The 19,947-nt window shown below is 35.6% G+C and overlaps 1 protein-coding gene across 1 annotated transcript in view; it reads right to left on the reverse strand.

Annotated features, from left to right (window-relative positions):
* Positions 1 to 770: 770 nt before the first annotated feature.
* The window catches only part of LOC129222992 (homeobox protein ceh-30-like), a 44,242-nt gene continuing 25,065 nt past the window's right edge, over positions 771 to 19,947 (reverse strand). Inside the window, exon 5 of the mRNA XM_054857555.1 lies at positions 771 to 1,080. Coding sequence (XP_054713530.1) covers positions 771 to 1,080 — 310 coding nt within the window. The remainder of the gene's footprint in view (positions 1,081 to 19,947) is intronic.

Below are 19,947 nucleotides of genomic sequence, written 5' to 3' on the forward strand. Positions count from 1 at the left end.
AATATAAACTGAGTTTGGACGAAAATAGTTCGTCAAGAATTTTAATTATAATTCTATATTCTCGTGCGTATAGACCATCTATTATTTATATATTTATGTACAAATTATTCATGGCGCTGTTCCATATTTATTGCCCACTTCCCCAAAGATATATGTATATAAAAATATCAAGTTTTTGACGTTGAAATATTTTCGAACATTTCTAATTTCAAACCGTCCAACTCATATTGTTTTCGTTCTGCGTTATGGACCACAACATAGGGGAAATAGGTAAATGTCTGATTCTAGTAATTTAGAACTCAATACTTGTTAGTCATCAATCTGGAAAACAGTGACTTATAAAATAAAACAAAAATAAAACTTCGCATTAGCTTTCTCAAATTTCAACGCCTTCCAATAAATAAACAAACACAATGAAATCCCGTTACAACGAATTTCAAGAGAAAACACAAATTTTGTTCGTTGTAATGGGAAATTCTTCGTAATGGAATTCAAGCAATACAATGGAAACTAATTTGGGACTGAATATTTATTTCTTTGAAGAGGATATTTCGTTGTATTGGTATCGGTTGTAACGGCATTTCACTGTAAATAAATAAATAAACTCTTTACGAGTGATGCATCTAAGCAAGTTCAACGGTTTTATTTCTCATTACATTTTCAAAATTTTGTGATTCGTACATGCCTCCAGTTGCCATCACTCAATTTATTTGCACCATGTTTTTCCAAACCAAGAGAAAAAGTCATAAATATTATATCTGTCCCGCTTTTCAAGAAAGTTTTCCATAAAAATCGTTTGACGCAACAGTTCTCATCGATGGACCGCAACCATTCGAGTTCTGTGGAAAGCTAGTAGGAGGCTGTAACAGTTGTGGGTGCAATCCAGGAGGAGGTATTGAAAGGCACGGCCTGTATAGGTACTCCATTTCTGCCATCGACACTGGGACTTGTTGAGCTTGTGCGTGACCATAGTGACTAATCCAGAAAGGTGACGTTTTCAAGATTTGTTGGACTGCAGCGTAGTTACCTGCCTCCGCAAGAAGCTCGAGTCCGACTGCCGTCTGTCTTTTCCATTTTGTTCTAGGGGAAAAAATACATCATGGAATTAAATGACATTTAAAGTCAGAGGGGAGAAGAAGTTCGACATACACATACATGTATACATTATTGAAGAAAATTAGAGGTCTTTATAAGACATTTAATTAGAAATGTTTTATACAGTGAAATCCCGTTACAACAAACTTCAAAGAACTTCAAAGGACCGCAAATTTTGTTCGTTGAAACGGAAATTTCGTTGTATCGGTATTCGTTGTAACGGAATTTCTCTGTATTATAATTTCATGAGAAATTGTAATATAAAATATTCAATGCGAGTTATTATGTTCTGTTTTTGGAGTCAAACAGACAAATTATTGTTTTATGTGAAATATTTACTACTTGTGTATTTTGTGATACATTTTTTTTAAATATAAATATTAGGTATATAGTTTAAAACATATTTATGTCTTTATACTCCAAACTATACTGATTTAATAACACTACACACAATGCCTTTGGCCACTGTTTAGTGTTGACTTCTTACTACTAACTCATGTTGAACTATAATTTAAAATTTCTTAATGTTTGTGATTGTTCTTTGTAATTTACGTGGTAGGTGTAACTTCATTTTATTTTGCTTACTGTTTGTTATGTATGAGTGATTTTGATAATAAATCTTATCTTAATTCATTAAGTGGCTATCGCATTAGGGTATTAGGGGAGAGCAGGACTAAAAGTTCCGCGGGTAAGTTGTTCCCTTTGAAATAACTCAATGAAGAAAAAAGATAAATGTATTTTGTAAATACCTGGTAAAATAGAATGTTGCAGCGCAACGATGGCAGCTATATTAGCCAAACCAGTGTCGTCCGGTACATTAAAAGTTGAGCACGTGCATCACTGATCCACTTTTGTAAATATTTTCGTTTTTGAACTTTTTTGTCTTTTTCGTGAAATTTAAAAGATAGTTTAGTTCTTTGGTGCTTTTATGCAAATATCTACTGTGCATTCTAAAATACTGCGCTGAAGCGATGTACGTTTCGTTATCTAACCTATTATTTATTTTTTAAAGTACTTGTGCTAGTGGGGCTACTTGTTCCCTATTTGTGGAGCAAGTTGTTCCGAGGAACAACTAGCCACAAGGAACTCCTTGCCCCTATTTATCTATAGCAGCTGTGTTGGTCGTTTTTTTATAGACAGAAGAATATGAAATTTTTGAAGATCAAAATATCTTTCATACTTTCATATGAAAATACAAAATTTGCGAAATTTGTTGATTACGCCACCATGCGCTGATTTAAGAAAGTAGCCAAAGAGGCAAAGCAGTTTGAAGTTGCTTAGACAAGAAAGATGTCTCAATAAACAGATCATCCTACGCAAGGGGATCTGTCTAGGATTTACCTGTTTGGCCGTCGTCATTGCCAGAGACTGTATAGCTGCTCCTTTGTGAGTTAAACCTAATCAAATTTGCGTAGGACTCTCATTATCGGAGGTGTAAATTAAAAACACAAATAAGTGTAAAGCAGGAGAATTTTTCTAGCAAAACTGGCTCGGTCACTCCTTTACAGGCATATGTAGTGTAGATGAAAATATCGGGTTTCAACTAGTCATGTTTCGGTGACCGAGGAGAGTTTGATGTCTTTGGGAAAAAAGGGGGAAGAAAGAAATCGGAATGTCTAAAAATAGATCTTGCACATATTAAGTTAAAATGAGGATTTTCTATATTCAGTAATTAATAAACACAAAAATAAATAAATGAACAATAAATAAAAATATCCGCCCTGCGAGCAATTGGGAGTTCATTGTTTTCATTTGCACTAACCTCGTTTATGGATCGTCTGCAAAGTATCGTATCAGTTATAGTCAGAAATGGTTTTCTGTTATGATTGCAGACTGAACTAGTTATCACAGCTAATTAGCTACAAAAGCTGTTAAATATTTTGTTTTTTCTAAATTATTCTATTCTTATTATATTTTACGATGTTAATATATTTTAATGTTACTATACTTATTAACTGTGCCTTAATGTATGTATTTGTACTTAAAAGGCAATCATTGAGCCTTTAAATATAAATCATCAATGCTAAAATGTAAAATAAGTTTAGTTTGTTTTAAGTTTAAAAAAAAAAACTGATTATTCGGACAATATTGCTTATTAGCCTCTTATCAAACACTTCTTTTTAATCAAAATTTATTTTTTTATCACAAATTATACCTTTATCAAATTACTTGTCTCGAAACTATGTTCATCTCGAAATTATCATCGTTAAACATCGTCGTGTTAATATCGGAACAACTAGCCCCAATAAGGGGCAAGTTGTTCCTTCTCGACTTTTGGTACGATAAAATTAATTATAAAAAAAAATCTTGTGAAATACTGCATAAAAAACAGTCGTTACATCATAGGCGCATATATTACTATATTTTAATCTCAGAATAATAATTGCCGAACTACGTTGGCGTCTCGAAGGGAGGCCACGGAAGGTCACTCTGAATTCTCAAAATTTTCTTATTATTCGGCAAATTTTGTCTGACAATTTGGAAAAATTGGAGACAACATTGGAAAATTGCAATTTTTCATTAAAAAAAATTATAGTAATGATGATACTATGCTTGTATTTTATCATTCTGTAAGATTCCTAGTTTCATTCGGCAAATTGAAAACTTCCTCTTTCCCCAAAATTTAATTCAAGGCATCTTTGTGTTTAAAACTTAGCTTTTTAACTTCAACTTTTTTTTAAACCAGAAGTACATGTAGAAATTGTTAAATATAATGCTCACACTGTACAGCTCATATTGAAAAAAATGCTGTAAAAAGCAGGGACTCGTAGCCTTTTGTCGATCCGGTTAATTGGACTGCAACTGAAGCATTTTAAGTTATAAAAAATGCAGTTAAATAATTGTCAAATATTGTAAGTGACTATATCTGATCATCATCAATAATTTAACTGGCATCAAAAAACAAATATAAAATCAGGTTTCTTTTTTTAAGTTGATGAATTTCTATCAATATTTTTGTTTAAGATATCTTTGTTTGAAGTATTGAAAAGATGTTCTGCAATGAGTCGTTAATCACGGCTTTAAAAATATTTATTGCTTTGAGAAGAGCATTCAGTTCTTAACTTTAAATTGCCAGAATTCAAAACAAAAAAGGCTCCTTAATCATCGGACATTTTGTTGAAAATAACTCTTAAAAGACTATTGTGTAAATACCATCTCACAATGCTTGCACAAGGAACCCATTATTAAGGCCGAAAGTCATTCATATCTGACCAGTGAAATATTTTCAAAAATAGGCCTCAATTCAAAAGAAACCAAACAACAAAAGAGAACAACGGAGACAAAATAATAATTAAAAAACACTCCAGCATAAACTGGAGGCATTTCCAAACAGATCGTCTCATTAGGGGTGATTAATACTTGGAGCTATTGGTTTTTCTTTTAATCGTGGTCCGTGCTAAAGCAGAGATTACTTATGTAATTAGCGACTCCATCTGCAAATAAGAGAAGATTCATCCCTCCTACGTCAGAACTATTTTGTAGCAGACGCATGTAAAACGTTTTTACTGCTGGATAAAAGCCTCAAGATAAATAATATTCGTCCTGAGCATCCGAGCAGAAACTCACAAAAGAAACTCGAAAATGTTCTAAAGGGCCTCCAAGACAAGTCAAAAGGCTCATTCCAAGTGGACAAAGGGACTGGAATACATGACTTTTATACAGAAGATTCACACAGCCGTGCTGGGGTACTTGTAATTTATTCGGAGGCTTGCATTCGAACAAAGACTCCAACCACCAATTAATAAAGCTCTCAGCTTTCCTCTGGCTGAAAGGGCTCTCGGCGGATGCTGTTCCTTTTTTATCTTTTCTTCTGCTCTGTGTGTCGTTTGTTGTTCGCGATTTTTTGGAAGACATCCAACCCGAAAGTGGTTTCCAGAACAGATAAGTGACTATAGGGGCTCTTACCATTAGCATAATACGGTTCACTTGGCCCTTTCCTGGATCTGAAGGGTCATTTTTCGCTGTTAGTCCGAATGTAAATAGGATTGCCCTCGAGGACTTCAGCGAGTCCCGGTGTAAGCTTACATCTTAAACTCAACCTGTGGTCCCAAAGTCCGCTTTGGGGCCCCTTTGCCAGTTCAGGTCACAGGCACGGTCCTCTGCCCTTTTTCTTAAACTTAGAAATAGGTACACAAAAGTAAATTTTAATCTCAATTTTTCATCTGGACCCACATTTTTGTCCTGTTTCCCATTGCTCTGGCCGTAACCAAAAAACAAGAGCAAGTCTACAACGACGTTAATATTCAGTAATAGCGTGACTAAACGTAGAGTATCAGCATAACAGCATACATTCGATTTCCATAATTAAAGCAGTGAGAAGCAAAGGGATGTAAGTACCAAAATTTAAAATTCGGAGATAACCAGTGCAAGTGGTAAAAGAACCTCAACTTTGTTTGTTGGCAGGAGATAGTACGTGTAGCCCTGGTAGGTGCTGCTATACAGCATGATTTAGAAAGAAAATCAATGAAAGCCTACCTAGGACCTCATCTTTAAACGCGTTTTTACTCAAAAGTTGAAAATGTCCACTTACATCCATTTGCTTCTCACTGTCTCAATTGTGTTTCAGTTTTTATACCACATGTCACTCAACTAAACCTAAAAGACATCAGCAGAGGACGATAAAGAATAGATTATCTGAGCACCAATAATTCGAACCAATCGATTATCATGTTTGCACGTCTCAGCATGCAACATAGAAAATATTGCCCTAATGCCTAATACATAAGAGAACTAAGACTGTTAAAGAAGGAAAACCAAGGTAAAGATAACAGAATGCTGTGCCCTAATCCTCGACAAAGAGTAATGAAAAACTGTTCACATGCAATATTTTTAAGTATATTTTCACATTGCTTGAAAATATACATTTGCTGCTTTAGAAAAAAAAAGTTGCTTTAATACAGTCAGAAAAATACTAAAAGTTGTTTGTCCAGTTATCCAAACTTTTGCTAATCCTGACTATGGCTGGTCCTGACAACTTCGGGTTTAGCGTTCTATAAGTATTGCTACATCTCCTCAGCAGAGAATAAAATGTAAACTCTTCTTTGGGAGAACTCATAACTAACTTTTCGAGTCAATCTCATTTTCTCAATGATGACAACTATTTAAATTTATATTTTGATGATTGTATTAGTAAAAAAAATGGCAGAGAAATTGGAGCTGATGTTCATTGATAATCTTGATGCACTCAACTCAAAAGTTCTTAATCAATTTTGAACATAAATATTTCACTTTTCACGATACCTTCGTACAAAGGCGGATCAAGAAAATTTTCAAGGTAGGGGCAAACGGTTTCTATTACTTTACTTACTTATTTTTATTGCTACCATTTATTAGATATCCTGGTTTACAAATGTCGATCCCAAATATTTCCGACTTCAGTTTCGAAATATTTCCAAACGGACGGTTACGGTTTATGCGGCGTCCGTAGGGCCATAAAAACAAATAAGCTTTTTTATAACTGCTTTAATTTAATCCCTTCGATTTCGCACTGTGCTAGATTTTACGCTCTGCCTAAAGTCCATAAGATCGGAGTACCTTTAAGACCTACTGTTTCCAACATAGGCACCGCTTCTTATGGACTGGCCAAATTTCTCACTTCTAGGTTTGCCCCACTGCTGGACTCCAACACACATTCTGTCAAAAATTCTGTTGATTTTGTTAATATTCTTCGTAGGTTCAAACCCAATAATTTACTTATGGTTTCTTTTGATGTTAAATCTCTTTTTACCAATGTACCTGTTATTGGAGCCTTACGGTGTCTTGAAACAAGTCTCCGGGAATTCAATCACACCCAACACGAAATTTCCGAACTTGTAAATTTGACTGAAATTTGTCTTAAACATTCAACCTTTATTTTTGAGAGTACTTTTTACCAACAAACTGACGGCCTTGCTATGGGCAACCCTTTGAGTCCCACCCTCAGTGAAATCTATATGGACTTTATTCAACGGAAATTGTTTCAGTTATTTCACTTTACACTCTGGCTTAGATATGCTGATGACACTTTCACCCTCTTAGATTGCACTGTTGATTTTGTTCCGTCTATCATTGATCTAATTAACTCCGTTGATTCTAATGTTCAGTTTACTGCTGAGATTGAAAACAATAATTCTTTGCCCTTTTTGTACCTTTTAATCTCGAAGAACAATAATAAGTTTTCTACTGCTGTTTACCAAAAACCATTTGCTGTCTGTCTTCCCCCACACTCTCGCTCATGCCACCCGAAGAAGCAAAAAATGTCTGCTTTTTATACTTTTGTTAACCGAGTCATCTCCATATGTTCTGATCAGACCCTTCTTAATAATGAACTCAATTTTTTGAAAGGCGTGGCTCTGGACAGGGGTTATCCTCTTCAGGTCATCGACAGGGCTTTTTGCAAACTTTCAACCCGGAATAAAACCTCCAACATACGTAGTTTTTCTTCTACAAATTTTGTGGTTTTACCGTTGTATCCACACATTTCCTTTCGTATTTCTAGAATTCTCAGTAAATTTGACTTTCGCGTAATTTACAGACCCATAAATAAACTTTCTTTTTCCAAACTGAAGGACCCAATCCAACCACTTGATCAGTGGGGCATATATATCACATTCCTTGTCAATGTAGTATTGGTTACGTGGGACAGACAAGGCGTTCACTTAAATTTCGTTTGAAAGAACCTGAAAACCACGTTAAAAAACAGGAACTGAACAAATCTTCAATTGCTAAACATTGTTGGGACACAGGGCATAATTTTGTCGTTTCGGAGGCCAAGATCATTTGCAGGCCTACAACAGTAGGTGAATTAGATTTTCTGGAATACTTTTACATTCATAAAAACTTAAAGAATCTTTGCAATGAGTCTTTTGCTGTTCTGCATTTTTCTCCAATCTTATTCAATTTTACATGTTAGAATACGTCATATTTTGCCTCAGCATTCGCTGATATCTGATTGGTCAATGTTTTTCCGGTTATGCATTTAAACTCTCCCTTGACCTTAATTCATCCATTTGTTCATTTCGCACTGAGGAAGGAGGCTATTGCCTACGAAACATGTCTGCGTTTTTAAAATACTTTTTATCATTTTTGTGCTTTTAAACGTTGTTCCATTTTTATCTAATTTACCTTGCACAAAGCTATCGCTTTTCAATTTAATTTTGTTAATTGTGCAAACAATCAGCTATTTTAATAATTAGTGGGAATATAATATTAAGCTCTCTTGATTAAAGTACGGCTTAATAAGTAGTTTCAAATGTATGTTAAAAAATAGTATTTAGTAAATTTGAGTGCTATACTGGCAATATATAATTTTGGTAGAATGCCTATTATTGATGTATTTCCCCTCCATCATTTATTTTAACCTCAGAAATAATGGGAAACTATGTTCTAGGGTCAACGATTCACCGATAGACAGTAACCGTAAAAAGGTACAGCAGAAGTGATCTGAGCGAAAGGGGCTACGAAACCATTCAATTACGCAAAATTTGTTCTATTGACTTGAACCACTATTTTTCTCAACCGCTCCTGTAATTCTTTTCCATTTTGCTAGAGAAAAAAATTGACTAAATGCTAATTTTGAACTTCTCGTGGAGAGATGACCGAATCTTCTACGAAAGGCCATCGCCATGTTGGTCATCTCTCCCTGCAAAGCCACAAATCCATCTTCCGATGGGGAAACCTGACTGGACACAGGTCAGCTGACCGCCATGATGGCGCGAGAGGGGTCGGCCAGGGAGAAGGGGGATGTGTTTCAGTGAAGCGAATCCGCGGCACATTTGGACCAATCGGGAGCTGCATGAAAATCCCATTTTGGCGCGTAGTCCACTCCAAGCGGGCAATTAATTTCGAGGAGGGGGCCCATTTGAGCTCCATTTGGGGCCATTAGAGAATAGCGTCGGTACGGAAGCGACCGGAACTGGCCGGGAGGCGGTTGCCACGGCAACCGAGGAACGGCTTTTTGAGAGTAAATAACGGAGACGGAGAAGTCATCCGGGGGTGATACGAGTGCCGTTTTGGTGATGTTTTCTCCTTCTTTCTTCTCCGAAGACATTTGTGAGAAAAATACCGATGTCATCGGAGGTATCTGCGAGTTCAAATGAAGTAACTAAAAGTTGCTTCAAAACGACTTTTTTAAGAAGTGCCACTTAAAATTTGTCTCTTCAACAAAGAATTACACGATTAGCACTCTAACTTTCAAATTAATTATACAGTTGTTTAGAAACTACTACAGTAAATTCCGCGAAATAGGGTGGCACGGTTGACGCGGATAAGCGAAAACCGCGGATAATCCGAATAATAGGCAAAAAATGGTACTAATGTACACAATAGTTGAAAAGAATTACACTCACACATACATTTAAAGTATTGCTACATTGCATCAACTAACATTGAATGTAAAAAACATACTTATGAAAAAGCTGAAAATGAACAATAACACAATCATAAGTTTAAAAAAACATTTAATGATCGTTAAAAAAGAAAAAAAATCGGAAAAAGACCCGCGGATAATCCGAACTTCGATAATCAGGAGTCAACTGTATTTCAATCAGAGTTCAAAATTAGGATACGAAAGTTAGGCATCACTGGCACTTAGCTTTTTTGTTTTAGTTGCCAAAATGTTCCGTTTTAGGCGTAAGTTTAAAATAATCCGAATTGCTTAAATAGTGACTAAATGTCATATGATTATTGTGTATTTTTAGAATTGTATCTGAAAACATCACGGCTATACTTACAAAATTATGGATAAGTAATAATTCTACAATTGTTGAAAACCAGTTTCGTCCTTGTTATGGACTCTTCAAGCTGGAATAGTGAATAACTGAACTGGAAATAGATGTCGTCTGATTGAAACTGAGAATGCCAATAAACTGGGAGTTAAAGTAAATTTAGCTCAACAGCGAAAGAGCCATAATAACATTACGGGGAGGATATGGGAACTGTTCAGATGTGGCCCTTGTGTTTACAAGCGCCCCATCATCTGCCTTTAGAGCTAGTTCGCAAAAAAAAAAAAAAAAATCTTTGATTAAAAAAAATAATAATAATAACATTGTTATAAATTTACTTGAATGTTCAAGTAATGGTTTGCAATAATTAAGTTTAGCTTAGCAGTTAGTTTTAAAGTTTGTTTTCAAGTGAAGAAGAGAGTGATAAAATCATATACAACAAGTTTAGAATGATACCCGCAGTCAAAAGTTAATTTTTTTGCCCATTCCCTACTAGTTGAGGAGTCATTTATCAAAAGGGAACATATCCACTTTTTAGAAAAATCATTTTATGACATTTTCTAAATCTTTCAGATGACCTTTATGAAAACAATACTCTCAAGAAGTCCAAGCGTGAAAAATACTATTTTATTTAAGGGTAAAGTGTAACTTTTTGATCAAAAGGTAACAAATCCGTCCTGCACGTTTTATTTTAAACAAAAGAGGACATATCCTGAAAGAATCTGTAGTACGAGGAGTTTTAGATCCAAAGGAACACATATCCAAAATCCTCAAATTTTAATTCAATTACTCTTAGGTTCGTGTACTTCGATAAGCGAATATGAGAAGATGAAATATTAGAGTTTTGGTGAAAGTGGAATTTTCAGCATTTAGGTTTTCGTTCAAAAGGACATATATCCAAAATTAAGATGGCGATATCTCCTTGTTGTGTTATGTGCTCAATTTTGTACCCAGAGAAATAGATAAAACTATTTTGCTCTTACCCTAATTCGTTTTTCTCACCTCCTGAACATCTTTGGAAAATGGATATGTTACCCTTTTGATAAATCCGTCCTCAGTTCTTATAGCAGGGGAGTAGAATGGTCACTATAACGCGAAAACTCTAGGAATCGGATTTACATATGTCGCCTTCTTCAGAGGGGGCCATGAGTGCGAGTCGAATCGGATACCCGGATCGGGCAACCGCAAAAGACGTCGTCCGGCAAAAGGGGGCCCTCATGGTTATTCAGGGAGAGGGGGAGAGATGGCCACATGAATGTTTCATCGGCTGCCCATTCATATGCGGGCTAATGAAGCTTGAAATGATGAAAGGCGAGGCGGGCTCGTCCATAATTCATGTCGCCGCGGCCATGGTCAGCGCTTTTATCCACTCGGATTGCCGGACTGGGAAGTAATCACCGGACTTAAGGATGATGCCTAATAGCGGAGTTACATGTCCTGATTATGACCGGATAGATGACTTCAAAGATGCAGTTGCAAATCAGACCGCCATTTTGGTTAGCCGGGATCAGGACAAAAAGCAACAACACGTATCAAGTGAAGTCTTGGGTTTGGACATGACCTTCACATTCTTTTTTTTTTTTTTTTGGTAATAGGAAAGGGTAATTGGCGCCGAGTTTTAGTTGAGATACTCTCATAGTAGTTTTTCGAAAGTATTCCAGCTGAAATCCGTGCAAGAACGGATCCAGAAGGGGGGCGGGGGGGGGCACACCTTAAGTGACCAATAAAGCTGCATTTTGAGAACTATTTTGAAAAATTCGTCAATAACCCTTTACTTTGGGGAAAATCTACTTTGACTCCCTTCTCTCTTTCCCATAATGAACCCCTCCAAAACCATAAGTTGAGTCAGCGGCAATAACACACCCCCTTTTCACTGAATTCCCAAAACCGAACTAAATATAGCCAAGGTCATGCTTCGACTTATCAGACCCACCTAATAATTTTATTTTTGTTGTCAACATCATCTATTGACTATTTTCATATGTCATCTATTGACTATTTCATCACTCATTTTGATCCAAATCATTTTGGACAAACGATTGAGGGATGCAAGCCACAGGACACTTTTATAAATAGATTTTTTTTTTCATTCCAAAGAGAAGACACTAGAGCTCAAATATTCTACGTTAGTTCCACTGTTAGGAAAATAAATTTTTAATGTCTTGTTTTCCAAAACATCGCGAACAACACGAGGCAAATCGCAAAACAAAACAACATGCAAAATAAATCGCAATCGTAGAAAACTTTACACATTTCTTTGGAAGTATCTTCTATTGAAAAGTTGCTTTAAATAAAGCGTGCAACCACTAGTTTAAGGGAAATTAGAATGACATTTAAAAAGCGTCTAGCAGAGAAATAATTATCATCATTTTTAAAAAAGTATTGCAAGGTTAAAGATCGAAGTTCATCTAAACATTTTACGTGCTCTTTCTCATAGAATATACTTTTTTCTCACTTCCTTAGCTTTTCTTTGTGTGTAATTACAATTGTTCCTAAAAAATCTAGATTTTTCACTTCGTTAAATTTTGTTTTTGTTTGCAAGAAATTGGTTCTTGATTGCAAAAATTATTCTCGATTTTAAACCTGGATATATAGTTCTTGATCGTAAACCTGACTCTAATTCTTGATTGTAAACCAGATTTTAATTCTTGAAAGCAAACCTGACCAGGACAGCCGGGAGCCAAGAGGGTTGGCTCCCTTGACGGTTTAGTCACCGGGTATCCCTCTCCCCATAAAACTTGTCAAATTTATACGACTCCGATTCCAAACCGGGCCCTCTCAAGTGTATCTTGTCGGCTCTAAATTGGACTCTAATTCCAGATTGTAAACCTGACTCTACTTCCTGATTGTAAATCTTCATATATATAATTGCGAACTAACTGCTCGAGTAACGCTTCTGACGTCACCAACAATAAAACTTCCCCATAGCATGATAATTTGATAATATTTTTTTGGTAATGTTTGACATGCAAGGAAATGCTTTATTTTGACGAGGCTGAAGTGGATCCTATAACTTAACTGTTTTACTGGTAAGACTCATTTCATGGAAATGAAGAAACGAATAAAAAAATTTTGAAAAAAAAATAGAACCGACTTCAAAATTGCTCTAAAAAGTGAAAAATAATTTTATTCTTTAAACACCATCGATAATGCTTTTAAACATAATTTTTGAAGTTGGCGCAAAAACAAAACGTAAAATCCAGTGTAACCATACTTCGTTCATATTTTTTTTTCAGAAAAGCATCCAAAGTTACGAACGAAACATTTACGTATATCGCCATTCAAATATGCTGTCATCAATGCATAATGTATGTGATAGTGAAGAAACTGGTCCTGGTTAAATTTATAGTTGTATTTGAGTTATGGCTGTGAATGATTTTATCTGTCGTTTTTGCGCCAACTTCAAAAATTATGTTTAAAAGCATTATCGATGGTGTTTAAAGAATAAAATTATTTTTCACTTTTTAGAGCAATTTTGAAGTCGGTTCTATTTTTTTTTCAAAATTTTTTTATTTCATTCTTTTTAGTGTAAATGTAGGTATTTCAGAAATAATAAGAAGTTACCATCACGAAACTTCACATTTTTTTCTTAAAAATGCTCCATACTAAAAAAAAAAAAAAAACTATTGACACGCGTTAAACTTTAAGCGATTGGCACTAAAAACTTATCTTTGTTCCTCTCTGGAAATCATGCGTAGTAAATTTAATTATAACCATTTAAGTATTACGTTTTTCCTAACTAATTTACATTCCACAGCATCTAAGTTGCTCATGATGCAATCCTGTATTTTCTTACTTAGCCCCGATCATCTGTTATCGGCATAGATGATAACGATAAAAATACTACAGAGTAGTTGAGTCAAACCTAATGGTAGCATTGTGAAGGCTAAGCAGATCCTAATCACTGCATCACCTCGCTTCCAGGTTAGGTTTACCCCTACTATGGAGCAATAGCACTGAAGAAAGGAAGATTTTGATATTTCACATAGGGTTACTATAAATCAGCAGGGTTAATAAAATAAAATTATTTACGCCAAAAATAAGACGACAGCGCCAGATTCCCCATTATCGAAATATCCCTTGAAGAAATTTGATGTTTGCTTCAGAGAAGCCTTCATTCAAAATTATCATTACAATTACTATTACTGTTATAGGGCACCAAAGTTTTATAACAATGAGTTTCCTATTGTCGTGTAGATGAAGATAGCGAAGACAATGTGAAAGCCAAATGAAGCGAATACTCGTTAGTCTCAACTCGAGATCTTTATTCAGAACCACGAATGAACGTTACATCTCCTTATATACAACTTGAGAAAGTGCTGGAACTTTCCAGACTTGGAAAGATACAGAAATTAATAGAACATTCGAGAAAATACGGAAAACAGTAGAAACGAAATTTTAGTGAATTTCACTTTGTCCTAGTCGGGATTTGAACCCGGGTCGCTCGTGTGGGAGGCGAGAATTCTACCACTGAGCCACCGTTATCCACGGATGAGAAGTGCGAACTTCGCTACAAAACCATTTAATAGGGAAATTGCATAAAATTTACTGTTTTTTGCTCATAACTTTTTTTCTAAAGAACAAATATTTTCAAACAAAGTAATGGGACCTAAGTTGAGCCATCTTCTATCCATTAAAAAAAGAATCATCAAAATCGGTTCACTAGGTGAGACGCTATGAGTGGACAAACAAAAAAAAAAAAAACATACATACGGTATGAATTGATAACCGCCTCCTTTTTGAAGTCGGTTAAAAAGTGGTCAACGTTGAACGCTATCTACTGGAGTTTAGGGTTAATCCACTGCAGTTAGGGTTAAAATTTCAACCTTCAAAATATCACCAAACAGGCAGTTGCTTCGTTCAAATGTAGAAGCAATTTTCATCCGTTATGCCTTGACGGGCGATTTTCTGGTTAATTATAATTGTTAATTAAAAAACTGACTCTAAATAACGTAAAAGATTGAAATGCGTAAAGTGTCCCGAGGTACATCATTCTTCCCTACACATGGTACGTGGTACGTTCAAGAGAAACTTTCCTTACAAAACATCATCAGAGATAGGGGACAAAATGGCTGACACAAGAACTCATCTCCAAACGACATTCCAGACGGATAGTTTTCAAAAGCATGTCGTTGGAGAACGGCACTGATTGGATGGCGACTGCTGAAAAGGAATCAATGGTTAGTTATGGTATGTTCAGTTGTGGAAGTTAAACATATTAATAACAGACTCTTTTGAACGCCTCCTTCAATGGAAGTTTGTCCATTGCGTGCGCATCAATGACAGAAGGGTTGATAGCTCTAAACTGAATATCTATCTTGGCTGTCTGATTTGCTAAGTGCCTGCATCGATGCACAAGAGATTTCTAGTTAAAATAAGATATGTACCGAGAGATTACGAATTTGTAAACATTAAAGGAATAATTACTAGAATATTTCGAACAGAGACACGAGTAAATGTGTATGTGATTTGAATGCTTAGATGAGTTCGGGATGAAGTGATCGTCATTGAATAGAATTGCAGCGATTTGAAACATAGAATTCACGCTTATTCTGCTATGTTGTAAAACGAAAAGACGCCATCTGAGCAAAATGTAGACAAATGTCATGATTATCATCATGGATAGTTTCAGACACTAATGAATTGCTGAACATCTCTATAGTTTCAGCATTAAAAAGTTCCAATATACAGTGGAACCCCGATTTTACGTTTCTCAAAAGACTAGGTTAAGACGTAAAATACGGGAAAAACGCAAAACGCGTAAAATACAGGAAAACGTAAAATTCGGGAAATACATAGCATCAAAACTGATGATGGGACCCGGTCATCGCTAAATTCGTGGAAAACGTAGATTCGGGTCTCGTAAAATCGGGGTTTTACTGAAATAGCAATTTTTTTTTAGTGTGTTAATCCCCCAACAAACGTCATCGAATAAAAAATGCGTCAATCGTACGCTTACGATTATTTGTAATTGGGATAACAAAATTAATTTAAAAAATTTATCAAATGTTAAAAGGATATGCCCAGCACATCGAGAAATTGCTCTTTTCCTGTTACAATAAACTCAGTTGAAGGGGAATTAGTTTGGAAGAATGATGAATTAACATTTATTATCAGACCGAAAAAGATTCAGAATTTTCCAGGGAACTTCTTCAGTCCGGTCTCATTTTATAGAATTATAATTAACTGTTACATTAATTAAAAATACATCTAATATTCGTTCGTAAATTTGGTAGAGAAAACATACTCTTGCACTTGTTATTTTGATACCAATCGCAAGAACTGATTTTTCTAGGTAAAATGAAGTTTGCTTGGAGCTTCTAAACTGAATAATCAGGAAATTTCCACACTATTCGGAGAATACTGGGAAAGTGATTTGGTTGTCTTAAATTCGTGACTTGTTTCTGGCTAACTTTTGGCCTATTAGTTCAGAAATAGATATCAATTTTAATCTATCACGTCAAGTTTTTAAGCTACATGGGGCTCAATTGATGCATTTGCAAAATATAAGACATTTTTCGAAAATGCAGGATATATATATATATATATATATATATATATATATATATATATATATTGCGTAAGCAACAATTACACGCGTTGTGTACAAATTTCACTTTTAAACATTCGTTGTATTCATTTTTACAAGGCTTATGTAGCCAACAGGATAGCAGCAGTGGTACGTGCTCTCCCGAGTCGTTTTCACATAAGATGTAGCGAAAAAATCTGACGTGAGTGGTAGAAGAAAATTGGCTACAGGTTTGGAATCAGCATGCCTATTTAACACTAAAACAGCTCATATATCAATTTCAACAAAATTGGTGTTATAAATTATTATTTCTTAGTGTAATCCACCATAAATCGAATAATACCGCGGCGGATAATCAAGAGTTCAGTGTAATTAGTTCAGAGGGAATGCATTAAATTCTTTCTTAGATGCCTCAAATGGTAAAACTTCTATCCTATGCTCATTCTTCATCCTCAGCCCACTACTGCAAAATTTCATCTGGGACAAATGCATCGTGAAAGACATTCTGGCATCCGTAACACTTTTTCAATACCCATTAAATTTTCTCATCCATTCCATGACGAAACTTTTCTTCCGCTTGCAACAAAAAAAAAAACACTTCCCTGGAGACGCAAACAACGAAATAAAATATACGAGCAAACTCCCCGAATAATAACAAACAAAAAATAAATAAATGCATTCCAAAATACCACACAGCCTGGAACAAGTCTTCGACGATTCCCGCGTTTTTCCCTCTGCTTCCGGCCCGAGACCGGAAGTGATGGTGGGGCGCAAAATTTTCCCGTTTTAGTGGTGCCAGAGAATTTTCCTGAGCGCCCTAAAGATGCTCTTCCTGCCTCTAATGCAGGGCTTTCAAGTAATGGTTTTCCGGCCGGGGCTCTCTGCTTTCAGTTCGGATCCTTGGGGTAAAACCGAGGCTCGGGTTAAATGGGTCGTTGCTGGAACGGACGCAGCCGGATAATTGGGCAGTCTAGCCTAATAAAAGCTGTTTAATGGGAAGAAGTTAGGTACATATGACTGCATCTAATTATGAGCGCCATGTCCGGCTGAGCTGAAATCTCCCGACGCTATACTTTCCAAGCAAAACTCGTTTCTCGGCAACTTAGCTCAAATTTAATCTTCAACTTAAAGGAGGTCCGGGACACGAAAATCATCAAATTTTACAATTTTTCTTTTTTTAATCATTTAAAATATTTCTCCCGTTATTTTTCAGCTCAAAAGGACGTTTAAATCTTGTTTCTATCTTAATTAAAACGAAAGATATAATCATTTTTGTTGCATGCATTTAGCTAATATTATATACTGGTGGACAATTGCTAAAGACGGCATCCATTTGACTAAAGAGCGCGTAAAAAAGTGTAATTCAATGCCAAGTGAAATAAACTACTGCCAGAACTCTAGAACATTGCAATGACGATAATTCACTGAGCTTTGAAATCCAGAAGGCGTTGAAAGGTGTTCAAAGGACGAAATGGTCATTTAGGGCTGAATACGTAAAAGTGAATAAATGTAACTAACGCCCCCAATCGTTCCGGCGTAAGATGTAAATAAGAGATATGGCTACCATGGAGAGCGATGCAAGCTTTTACACGTCATTTACACAACTTTATCCAGTAGCTGTTGAGGTAATTTATAACATTCTTCTGTCAGTCACGAATAAGGGTGTCCTTGCTGATTGGAGGACGTTGTTGACCAGCAACACTGCTCCCCAAAGCATCCCAAACATTTTCAATATGATTCAGATCTATAGAACGTGCTGGCCATCCAATGGGTTGAATATTTTGAGTGAACTAGATACTCCTTGACGGCGATAGCTAATGACATGTTACGTTGCCATCCATGAAAACGAATTTATCGCCCACAGCACCACAGAACACGTGAACATGAGGCAGTAGAACAATACTAATGTATCACTAGCCGTCATAGTCTTGTTTTGAAGCACACAAGCGACGTACGGCCATTGATCATAATCCTACCCATACCATGACACAACTTGTAGGATACTAGTCCTTTTCTTTTATGTTTGCGAGCTTGTATGCTGTACCACTCTAGTGCCAGGTTAGTTGTCGTCCACAATTACACGACAGACTGAACCTGCTTTCATCTGAGAATAGTACACAAGCCCAGTCGACTTCTCTCCAAAAACGATGCTGAAGGCATCATTACAAACTAGCAAAACACTGACTTGTAGACAATGGGATGGGCAAAACAAGCTGACAGGCGTATAGTCTTACTACATTCAAACGTCTGGCTAGAGTTTTGCGGGATATTTGCTTGCTAGTAGCAGCAGGAAACTGCTTTGCTACCTCAGTAGCTGTGTTGCACTGGTTCATTTTCCTTGCTAGGACTAAATACCAATCTTCTGCTTGACGTCGTATCGCATACACGACCTCCTTCGTGACATTTGCTACACATTCCATTTGTTTGAAATGATTTGCAAAATCTAGAAACAACCCTGTGGTTGACGTTGAACTCCCCGGTAACATCTAAATTTTTCTGCCCTTCTTCGATGTTGCCAACCACACGGCCATCCATAAAATCAGGGATGTCAGGAAGACATACCGAAAAATGCAAGTTCGTCCATTGATTCTTTCCCGTCAAAACTTTGCCTTTGAACAACAATGGTCATCATGCGCCCAATCCTTTATATCGCTTATCGGCGTTATCACGTGATATGAAACGTCATGAGTATAAAATTTGCATATTCACAACGCTTCTTACTGTGTCCTGAACTTATGCTAATTTCCATATTTCATTGCCTTCCATTTTGTGGTTGCTAACGCTGCTTTTGCCATCCGTCCTTGGCAATTATCCACCACTGTACCTAACTTTAAAACTTTAAACGCGTTTTTCTGTATGATGCAATTTTCCCCGATTTTTTACATTCAAACTCTTATAAGTCAAGAACTGATGAAAATAAAGTAATGAAATTTGGATAATGGATTTTTTAAACAGTTTACTTTAATTTTTATTTTGCAAATTTGAAAAAAAAAAGTTTACGACAAAAAATAAGATTTTTTTTAAAAAAAAAGTAATTTTGAATTTTTCGAAATTTTTCTTCTAATATTTTTTATTTTTTATTGAATTAATGCTTTTTAAATCGCGGAATAAAAATTCAAGTTTAGATATTCGTTCATAATTTTTTGAAAACGAATTTAAAAATTGATCAAGAATATTTCGAGTTTTAGCGATTTAAAGGATATTCATTTTTTAAGAAAAAACAAATTAAATTTAAATAAAAAAAATTCTTTTAATATTTATGTTATGATTTTACTTAGTCAAGAGAGGGTGAATCAGTACAAAAAATTTCAAAAATCTAAATTGCTTAATAAATTCTTTTTCAAAATATGTCCCGGGCCCCCTTAAAACAAATATTAATGTAATTAAATGTCTTTCTTTGGTGCAGAAGCTTAGAATCAATCAGGGCTAGGACCTGATTACTGAGTATTTCCAGGTCGTGAACTAATTCCTTGATTTTTAGTGGCCCCCAAATAATCAAAATAGCTTAAGTTTTATTCTTAAAGAAGGAGAAAGAAATAATAATTTATCCTTCATTTATGTCCTGTTTTTTCTGCTTGTGGGATTCTCTGCATCCAAACAAATATTTTGAGCGAGTGTCCC

This window comes from Uloborus diversus, chromosome 5 (genome assembly GCF_026930045.1).
Source record: "Uloborus diversus isolate 005 chromosome 5, Udiv.v.3.1, whole genome shotgun sequence".
Classification (NCBI taxonomy): Eukaryota; Metazoa; Arthropoda; class Arachnida; order Araneae; family Uloboridae; genus Uloborus; species Uloborus diversus.